The 10,957-nt window shown below is 36.0% G+C and overlaps 1 protein-coding gene across 1 annotated transcript in view; it reads left to right on the forward strand.

The window, feature by feature from the left end:
- PUDP (pseudouridine 5'-phosphatase) overlaps positions 1–8,497 on the forward strand; it is a 64,860-nt gene extending 56,363 nt beyond the window's left edge. Inside the window, exon 4 of the mRNA XM_030447516.1 lies at positions 8,114–8,497. Coding sequence (XP_030303376.1) covers positions 8,114–8,290 — 177 coding nt within the window. The 3' untranslated portion in view covers positions 8,291–8,497. The remainder of the gene's footprint in view (positions 1–8,113) is intronic.
- Positions 8,498–10,957: the final 2,460 nt, after the last annotated feature.

Below are 10,957 nucleotides of genomic sequence, written 5' to 3' on the forward strand. Positions count from 1 at the left end.
TTACTTTTTTCCCTCCTCGTGAAAACTGGTTTAAAGGTGAATGCCTTTTCTCACCCTTTCTTTCTTTACTAAAGAAATTAGCAAATTATGTCTGAACCATATGTAGGTTGTTATTAACACTTCTGTCAAAGATTATAAAATAATTAAGATGATTAGATCAGATTTAAGTACATTTTGATATGCAGACTGGCCTTTTTATATGGGAAAAGAACACTTGTCATTGAGACATTATAGAACCAAAAGAAACTATTGTCAAAAATTATGGTACTAGAAAAAAAATTGGATTGCTCTATCAGGATCATCTGCCTTCTGCAGCACCTGCTGGGTTGCTTATTGGCAAGTGGTGATGTGCAGTTACACGAAATAGGCCAAGTACCTGCCTGCTGTGCTGCACTGCAACCTTTGTAGACTGTTCCCTGTGGCAGACAGGATGTTGCATTTATTTAGGAAATATTTTTGATACCTACTTCAAGTTTCTGTCTGAGACTTTGAATTTGTATTCATCAAAACAGCTTCTCCTTTAGGTGTACCTGGTTTGTATCTGATGTGCTTGCTCAGGAGATGGAGCCAGCCTCTTCTCTGAGGTGCAGAGTGATCATTCAATAGGCAACAGGCACAAGCTGGAGTGCACTTTCCTGTGAGATGTTCAAAAAACACTTTAACCACAGGGGTGGTGAAATATGGGAACAGGTTGTCCTGGAGGTATGTGTAATCTGCATCCTTGAAGATACTCGAAGCTCACCTGGTCTAGGACCTAAGCAGCCAGGTCTCGCTGGACATGCATTAAGTAGAAAATTTTGTTAATTACCTGTAGTAATCAAGAGCTCTGCATGCAAGGTGTAAGAGCTCTGCATGCAAGGTGCACTTACTGGAACGTGTTGTGTGTTGAACATCAAGAAACTCAGTGGTTTGATGTGTTCTTGCTGGTAAGGGGACTTCTGTGTGGATGGAAAGGCAGCACAAATTAACTATTTTATTGCACAAAATTCCTTTTTAGGCCACTTTCAGAGATAAGTGGCATAAAACCCCAGCATTTTACGCAGTCTGAGTAGGCTCAGTAGAGAGCATCTTGGGCATTTGCCTTGTGTTCTCCGTCAAAGAACAATACCCTACTATGGCTAATCCAAGCTGCAGTTGATTGAGTTAGATTTCTGCTGCTGGGATAATTGGACACTGTTTCAGAAACGCCTGGGAATTTCTTGAGGCCTGTAACACAAGTTGCCATACAAAGTTCCCAGTGTGCTGTCCTCTAAACACACAGTCCTCTGTGAAAAGAGTGCTCCAGCCATCCGGAATGATCAGAGTAACCCCGCATGTAAATGTGACCTTCTCCCTGCCTCACAGAGCCGCTGTGTCTGGCTCCAGCTGTCACTCACAGAAGCACTTTCTTTCACTTGATTGAGTCTTGAAAACAAGCAAGAAACTTGAAATCTCTCCTCCTCCTTCCCCATCCTAACCATTTCACTCTTTCTAGCCCACCATAAGGTAACATCCCGTGAGCTGGTTTGTGAGAGAGTAGCTGCTGGTGTAAGCTAAAATGTAAAGTGGCATTTATGCAAGAAGTGGTGTAATTATTTGCAGGAGTGGCACACTTCCTTTCTTTACACTTTTTTTTAAAAATTATGCTTGTGATTTTTTGGTTTTAGTTTAAAAGTCTTCTGATACTTGATACTTGTAGTGGTCTGCAACATACTGCTAGTAGTGAATTAATAAAAATCTGAATTAAAAAGTGTATGTGCATACAATTCCCAAATAGTTCTTAATATGAATAATTGAATCATAAAGCATGGTGGGTGGTAGTATTCTGGTACTCTGATGCTTAATTAATTTCTTTATAAGTTTCCATCTTGTTTGTTAACTTGCTACAGCATTTTAAAATATGTTGGCTTACTCCTAATTCTCCTTAATAAAACTAACTTGTGGGGCTGTAAGCTACATGACTTTCCCAAACAGCAAATTTAATATGATTTTTATCCTTAAATAGTCTACTTGACATATGTCTTTAACATTAAAAAAACACGTGTAATTTTTTGTTGTTAGTGCTACTTTTCCTGACTATCTCTGTGAATAGTCTAAGTCCAAAAATATTAATTAATATTAAGTTATTAAGTTATTAATTGTTATTAATTAAGTTATTTCATTGGGAGTTTTTTGTTTATTCTTTAGAGACTTAACACAGTTGGAGGCCAAATACTGCAGCTGCTTAAAATGCTTTTGTTCAATAATGTTTAAGTAACTCTGGCGGTAAATGGGTCACCCAGAAATACATTTTTCATTTTTCCCTAGATACTTCATGTATCAAAGCATAGGAAAAAAGAATACACTGGTTAACAAAAAATCAGCCCAGCATCTGTGTTATTACTGTGAAGTTGCTGGTGTTTCCTTTTCCTTTTTGTGAATTTCCGATGCTTCCCACAAATGATAAACAGAAAGGCTAAAGGGTTGAGTGAGGAGAAATTTGATGAAATACAAGGGCAAGTGTAAAGTCTTACATCTAGGAAACAACCCCATCAACCAGTATAGGTTGGGGACTGAGCTGCTAGAGGGCAGGGTAGAGAAAAGGAACCTGGGGGTATCACTATGAGCCAGCAATGTGCCCTTGGGGCCAAGAAGGCCAATGGCATCCTGGGGTACATTATAAGATGGTGGTTAGTAGGCTGAGAGAGGTTCTCCTCCCCCTTTGCTCTGCCCTGGCGGGGCTGCATTTGGGGTATTGTGTCCAGTTCTGGGCCCCTCAGTTCCAGAAGGACTGGGAAATGCTTGAAATAGTCCAGCATAGAGCTTGGAGAAGAGCAAGATATTGATATTGATATATATATATATTGATAGAGCAAGCTGTTGAGCTTGGAGAAGAGGAGACTGAGGGGTGATGTCTTTAATGTTTATAAATAGGTAAAGGGCAAGTGCCAGGAGGATGGAGCCAGGCTCATCTCAGTGATGTCCAGTGATAGGACAAGGGGCAATGTGTGCAAGCTGGAACATAGGAGGATCTGTGTAAACATAAGGAAAAGCTTTTTCACTGTGGGGATGGTAGAACACTGGAACAGGCTGCCCAGTGAAGTTGTGGCATTTCCTTCTCTGGAAACATTCAGAACCTGCCTGGACGTGTTCCTGTGTGTCCTGCACTAGTTGATCCTGCTCTGACAGGGCAGGTGGACTCAATCTTTCAGGGCCCCTCCCAGCCCCTAATGTTCTATTGTTCTTTAATCTCATCATTTCATAAGGGATGTGGGTAGGTCTGAGTGGTATCCTTAATTATAGTATGGTTCTTGAAAATTCTTGGGTTACTCACTCTAGTAACAGTAGTCAGTAGTGGAATGATTTTGAAAATCTGAAAGAAGAGTCAGTAAGGAGAAAGACATAAATTCTTTAACAAATCAAAAATCACAATTTCAGTAGTAGTAACTTTCAGACTGATAAATTATTTCTTTGTTATGGCTTAATTTTGAATTATGACCACAGAACATAAGCTAGTTTTTCACAATGAAAAAAGTAAAACTACTTTTGGAAGTGGACAGTCAACAAGTTACCTGTAGAAATGACTCCTGACCACCTTCTGGTTCACAGGGATGAACAACATCATTCTGAAATCATAATGATCTGGTTGTACTTGGTTGATTTCATACTGCAGCCTGTTTTGGGGCTCAATTTTATGCCTGTTGAAATCATTGGGTATTTTTTTAGTAACATGATGGAATTTGAATTAGACCTTAAATCACAGAATTATAGAACTTTCAGGGTTGGAAGGGACCATCTAGTTCCAATCTGCCTTCCACAGGCAAGGACACCTCCCACTAGATCAGGTTGCTCAAAGCCTCATCCAGCCTGGCCTTAAAAACTTCCCAGGATGGAGCTTCCAATGTCTTACCACCCTCATGGCAAAGAACTTTTTTCTAATGACTAATTTGAATTTACCAACCTCTATTCCCCCTAGTCCTATCACTACCCAAGATCCTGAAGACTCCCTCACCAGCTTTCTTGTAGGCCCCTTTAAGATACTGGAATGCTTATAGGTGACTGCATTGTGCATGTATATGTAAATTAATGTATAAGGTTATCAAATGTTTTCAGAGTGCAAATGTTAGAGGTAACACATCTTGCTTTTGACCAGTTCATTTGATCATGTAGGAGACAAGTCAATAATGAATAAAGAATTTATACAAATATAATATGCAATCTATAAGAAGTCCAAACATAATGTATCACACTGAGATACTAAATGGTTCTGTGTCATTTAAGACAGAAAAATACAATTATCTTCTACTAAACTCTCAGAAGTCTTACCAGCCCTTTTGAACCTGTGATTTTAAGGTTCAAAATTCCACTGTTTTCCCTTTTTTGCTTTTATTCTGCACTTTTTCCCCCATATGGTCTTCTTTTTTTGCATGGTGGGGAAATCATTCTGTATGTAGTTCCTACTAGACAGGGTGGTTTAACTTAGTTCTGTATAGGACTCAATAGGTTTTTTAAGTATATTTTGTCCAGTGTTGGCTTCAGTTTGAACAGACCACAGGGTAAATGTTACAGTGATGGATGACAGAAAAAAAACCAAAACAACAACAACAAAAAAACCCAAAAACAAAACACAAAAAACCTGACGTTCAATATTCAATAGCAGTTGTTTCCTGTGGAGTATATGGGGAATGCAATGTAAAAATAATATTTAAAGAAAATGTTTCAGAAAGAAAAAGAAGAATACTCAGTTGTTTTTCTTCTCACTCTTTTTATCAAAGGGAATTAAATACTCGATACTTTTCCCAGTAAAACTAGTTCAAAGGAAAAATGCTAAAATGTGTTGTTTAGTCCCAGTGCCTGCAAATGTTCTCACTGAGATTAAGGTTCAAACCAGACCAGACCATAACCAGAAAATGGAAGATTTTTCTAATACAATATGAAACAATTTGGGTCTATATTCACCCATTTACAGACAATGAAATTCATTATTTCTTTATAGAACAGTTTATGGTATGTTTAATTTGTAAATGCATTCTATTTGTTAATACTACACCATCTTTAGTCTCATCTTTCTCTCTGTTTTAGAACTGCTACAGTAGTGTTGTGTGTTGTCAAGGATATCTGTTCAGTAAGCTCTCCCTGTGCATATTCATATCTTCATATGCTTTCCAAATCTTAACTTCAAAACTGTCCTTCCAGACTTCTTAGTTAACAAAAGATTTGGAAATCTTAGTAACACTTACATATAGCCCTCTTAGGCCTTTGGCATGTACAGCTGGCCCTTTACAACTTGTATAGTGTAAATGTCTGGATGGAATATATATAATTAACTGTTCTTATATTCTTAAACTACATGTAGGAAAATGAGGTAATGAGGTGCTGCAGTGATTTTATTATTTCTTCCTTCAGTTAAGTGATTGGGGTTTTTTTTCTAGATTCACATTCTTTTCCTAGATTCACATAAATTAATTTGCTTTACTACTTTACTTTTTTAAGAATCTAGTTCATTCTGAAGTGAAAACTGTCCTGCATAAGTATGACCTTTTGAGCAATCTCAAAAGCTGGAGTATTGATCAGTGACACAAATTTCAGAAATAATGCAGAGAAGCAGCCAGAATTTCAGCTGAAGTCTTTATAAACCTCATCTCTCTCTCTCAGTTGGAGTGATGCTGATGTTGCAATACTTATGCAAAATGGGGAAGAACTTGGCTGCTTTCATATCTCTAAATTTAGTATGTGGGTGGGCCAGGACGGTGAACAGTTTATAACATCTCAGTGAGGCAGTTAATAAATCCATTTTGTGTAGGAATCTCTGTAAACCTTTCATCCATTAAAAATGCTGCTGTGCTGTTGACAATAAGTGTCAGTAGCAAGAAGGACTGGAGGAAGAGCTGGTACACTTATTTCCTGTAACACTAAAGCCACTGTAATTATGGGTCATTTGCCTGGCTTCTTTGGTAATTAAGAGTTTTAATTGCTTCTAGTTCCAGGGAATTAGTTAAGCTTTTCATTATGCATATTGCCTTCCATAATCATCAGGTCTGCTCATACAGGAGGCTTAGTGACATCATGGAAGTCAATTAGGTCTTTCAAGGAAGAGCAATGAAGTATATTTTTTAATATGGGCTGGTTCTGAAAAGGTTTCTGAAAGGCTGTGATAATGCTGTTCTGTGCAACATTTAAGCTTACTCTTCAAAAGGCAAAGCCTGTCAGGGTTTCATTTACTGTCCTCAGAGTGCTTAGGGTCACAAACTGAGGTATTGTTAAAAACAAAAGCTAAAGGCAGAACCTGCACTTTAGATCCAATAGCAATTGTTCCAAGCTTTGCAGGATCAGCTGGTTACATGTTTATAGTTAGTAATAGTGATAATGATCCACATTTGAAAATATTACATTTTTTAAACTGGAATTCAGTGACTGCATAAAGGAAATCAGCACAAAACAAGTGGTGTGATTCCACTGACTTAATAAAAGCAGTTAATTTTTTACTTTATTATATGCAAGGTAGAAAGCATCTCTTACTTTCTCCTGGCAGACTCTGAGTGATTGCTGACATGTTTACAGCTAAGAATCAGTATTTTTAAAATAAACATTTTAAAAAATCCAGAAACAAAGGGTTCGTTTTCCACAATCTGTGATAAATAGATTGGCCTAAATAGGGCAGACATTTAATACAATTTGCAAAAATGTTTTCTTTGCACATAATAAAGTTTTTGCAGGTTGCAACTTGGTTCTCTTAGAGCATAGCGAGAAGAGACAAATCTTGTGCATCCCTGCATCTTCCCTGGGGAAACAGTTGTGTGCTAGAGAACCTGAAAGACACAGTATGCTGTTGAATGTTCTCCTAGTGTGCCATATCTGCACCCAGTCAAAAATTAAAGTTTAGCAAATCATTACTCTAATCCCATTCAGTATTGCCAGTCTATAGTGATGTGAAAAAAAGGATAAGAAAATCCATTCTGAGTATGTAGGAAGGGATCTGGTACATCGATAATGACTAGGGAAGGGCTTAATGCATGAGACAGATATTTGTGATAAGGCAGATGTGCACTTTCCGAGGGTGTGAAGAAAATTGCACTAATCATCCCAACATCTGTATCGAATTACTGAAATTACTTGTGGCAGTAATTTTGGTATTTTTAGTAGTAGCAGTGCTAATAATATTGCTAATAAATGTCATCTGAATTGCAGGAGTATAAGAAACCACTTGTCAATGTAGGTCAGAATTTTTTTATTATTGGATTCCAAAGGTTGCTTTGGGTTGTCCATGACCAAAAATTCAAACTCGAGACTGGATAATATCAGGAAGAGATGGATCAATATATACATTTGTCAATGAACGCCAGAAGCATTATCTTGTGTTATATAAAAGTTCAGACTAGATTTTTTTAAAAAATTAATTTATTTTTATTTAGTATTCTGGTGTTAAATTACAAAATTAACATAAATAATGTATTGAGTCTTTTCAATAACTTGGCTTCCAAACTGTGATCTTGAATGATTGTGACTATTGTAAGACATGGAATTTTTACAAACTAAATTGTCTGTTCTCTAAAAGTAGCCTTCCAACATAATTGCTGATTTTCTTTCTCACCATTGCTTTAAAGGAATTAAGCAAACAGAGCATGAATTTAACAGCACTCTTCTGACAAGTGACCTCTGGTTTCCTTTCCACTCATTCGAAGTCCCAAGATTGACCTAAGTAGTGTAGTCTTACTCCTCTTGTGTGTATGGGAAATACTACATCTGTAACTGACAGCACTGCTTTTGCCATTTTGCAGGTTGTAAAGTTGGTCCTGAAGAGTTAAATTTCCTGCTTAGGAAGGTATTTAAGCACTTGCTTAACTTTAAGCTTGTGCTTAAATCCATTCCTATGAAACAAAGCACTTAGGAACATCTGGATAACCATTTGTAAGGATTTAAGTATCCATGTTGATGGTTTTTTTGACTTGAAATGTGTTTAAGGTTAATTACCATGCAGATGTTCAAATTGAGAGGTTTGCCCTTGTTCTAATTAGGGATGTCAAAGCCAGGAATAGAATTTAGCTTTCCAACTAAGTTTTATGTGGGATCATTCTCTTTTTTTAAAAAATATATTACAAGTTATTCTTTAATTATTCTTTAATTAATTTTTTCCTCTCACCATCTTGTTTCTTAGTGTCTTGTGTTTGAAGATTCACCACTTGGAGTTAAAGGAGCCCTGGCAGCAGGAATGCAAGTGGTTATGATTCCAGATGAAAAATTAAATCCAGATCTTAAAAAGGAGGCAACATTACTGCTGAAGTCCATGGAGGATTTCAAACCAGAACTGTTTGGTTTACCAGCATATGATTAATGTCTATGAACATGCATTTGACTAGAGAGCAGGAAAATAGAATGAAATTTTGTTATGGTTTATGATTCTTTTCCATCTTTTCCTCAAAATCAAAGCACAAAAATCCTTTTATCACTAAGTGTTGCACACAGTACCTTTGAAAGCTGCCTGGAATGTTTATGATTTGTCCTTGTGATAAATGCTAAATTAAAGCATCTTTTCATCTTACGAAGTGAATTTAGCCTTGTTCTCTGCACATCATGTTTTCCGGGAATATTATGAAACTATTTAGACAATTTATTGTAATTGCATTGGAAGCTTCTTGCTCTGTTTCCACTTGAATGATGTACTGTGTAGATCTTAACCAGAAATCTGTTCTGAATTGGCTTTTATCCCATTACATTGTTTTTGATACAATTATCGCTATCAACATGTTTACCCATTTCCTCATCCTGTACTTCCCCATCTATTCTCCTTTGTATCATGTTTTTGGAGTGGGTTTTTTTGCAGTTGTTTTCAGGGCTTGTGTTGTACTTCTTATTGGGGTTTTTAATTTTGTTTTCTTCTTGGGATTTGAATAAGATGACTTTAGATGACTTCCTCGGAATCTTGGAATCTTTCTGTAGGCCCTCCTTGCTTTTCCATTCTTACCTCTTTCTTGAGCTCTTTTCTTGTGCCAAGTTCCCTACAAAGAGTTTCGCTATCTATTTTTAAAATACAGAAATTGTAGGTTTGATTTATTGAAATACTTAAAATGTATTTCTCTGGCTACAATAATTTCCACAAAATGTTCTTACTTCTCCCTGTTTCTGGTATCTCATCAGGACAAGGGTGAGCATTTCTTAAAAAAAGAACAGACGTGAACAGTTTTTGGTGGAATCAACAAGTACATGTATGACATGGAGGAAGCAATGTCTTTTATTTTACATAAAGAAAGCTATATTTTGTGGAGCTTATGAGTGTTATATAAAATGAACTATTGCATTCAACATTTAAAAAGTTAAATTTCTAACTGAGTGTCTATAACATACTCCAAAATCTTGGTAAAATATAAAACTCCATAAAGACAAGAAGCATGACATATGTCATAAGAGAATGTCCACATAATATGAGAAGCTTTCTCTGACCTAAATTTTTTTTTTTAATATCATCTGGTTATCTGTGATCTTCCTCACAAATATAATTTCTGGGCATTTCTGGTGCTTAGCTGTTTTAGGTTTAAGGTTTTTTCATCAGGGACAAATACCAATGAATCAGATTGCTCAGTATTCAGGGTGAGTTTCTTTTCAGTTTTTTTCCCTCCTGGATTTTAAAAAGAAAATGCACCAAAAGTTTACATCTTTTATGTAGACAGTTATTTTCTGTTACTGTAACCTGTTCATACCTCAAAAATTTTTTTTAATGGTAAGTATTTTTTCCAATGTAGGTGTTTTGCATATTGTGTATATTGTGTTAATTCTTTAGGCCCATAGAATATTGCCATCATTAGTGTTTGTACTGTAACAACAACCCATTCCATCCAATTTGAGCTTCATTTCTGGTCTTTCCTTGTTGCTGTGTAATTCCTCTTTTGGCTTATGTAGCATAACATGAAGTGTTACTCTAGACCAGTAACTCTGAGGTTTCAAGTGCAAAACAGGTGCCTGTTTGGATCATAATTATTGAATTCCAACAGGGAAGTTACTACATGGAGCAAGCTTTAATAAGCTGTCATTAGTAACCTTTTTATATTTTACATATATTTAATTTAACTGGTGAGTTTTAAAAAAAAAATAAAAATTTAGCATGTGACATTTAGATTTCTTTGAATGAACTGTTACTGAAGTCCTGAATTATCTTTTTTAAGATGTAGAGACATTAATAAAAGTATCTCTTATAAAATCAGAATTATTTCATTGTGAGCACCCCAATGAGATCAGCATATCCTGCAATTCTAATTTAATAGCCTTACCTTTTGCTAAGCATACAGAATCACAAAACTATCACTTCTTAACAGTAAGTCCTATCCCATATATGCTTTTCTTCCATGCTTTTATTATCCCATCTGACAGTTGTCAGTCAGATTATCTCCTCAAACTGAAATCTGTGAACCTGAGTTATATGGTATAACCTTCCTTTCCTTTTTGTAAAATTCCCTTTCCCATGACTGCTTCTTGTTGGCCAACTTCCTGATCTTGTACTGTTTCACTATTATTAAAGTACCAGTGTCACGGATAATTTTAATCTTGACTGAATGAGAAATTAAAAAAAAATACACCAAATTGAATTCTTTGGTTATAGCAAACTTAAGAATACCAAATATCAACAACAAAAAAATGTTTGTATATATGTCTTTACCCACTTTTTGGTTGGATTTGTGGCTCTTGTAGCTCGATCATCCAAACAACATCTGTTCCAAAAGAAAAAAAAAAAAAGGAGTAAAAACTTGGATCCATTCCCTTTCTTCCATCTGCTTCTTTCCAGATGAAAGTTCTGACTGAGCTAAAAAAATCTGTACTAGATCCTGGCTGCAGATCATGAGGACATTAAAGCAATCAGAACATTTAAATGCCCTATCTGGGTTTGTATGAAGAAGACTGTTAAAAACTATTCTAAAAACTCTATCCACTAACTCAGCAAGCAAACTTCAGTCTCAACAAATACTTCAGAGCATTCTTAATAAATTTTTATTAATCATAGAAAACAAGC

This window comes from Calypte anna, chromosome 1 (genome assembly GCF_003957555.1).
Source record: "Calypte anna isolate BGI_N300 chromosome 1, bCalAnn1_v1.p, whole genome shotgun sequence".
In the NCBI taxonomy this organism is placed as follows: domain Eukaryota; kingdom Metazoa; phylum Chordata; class Aves; order Apodiformes; family Trochilidae; genus Calypte; species Calypte anna.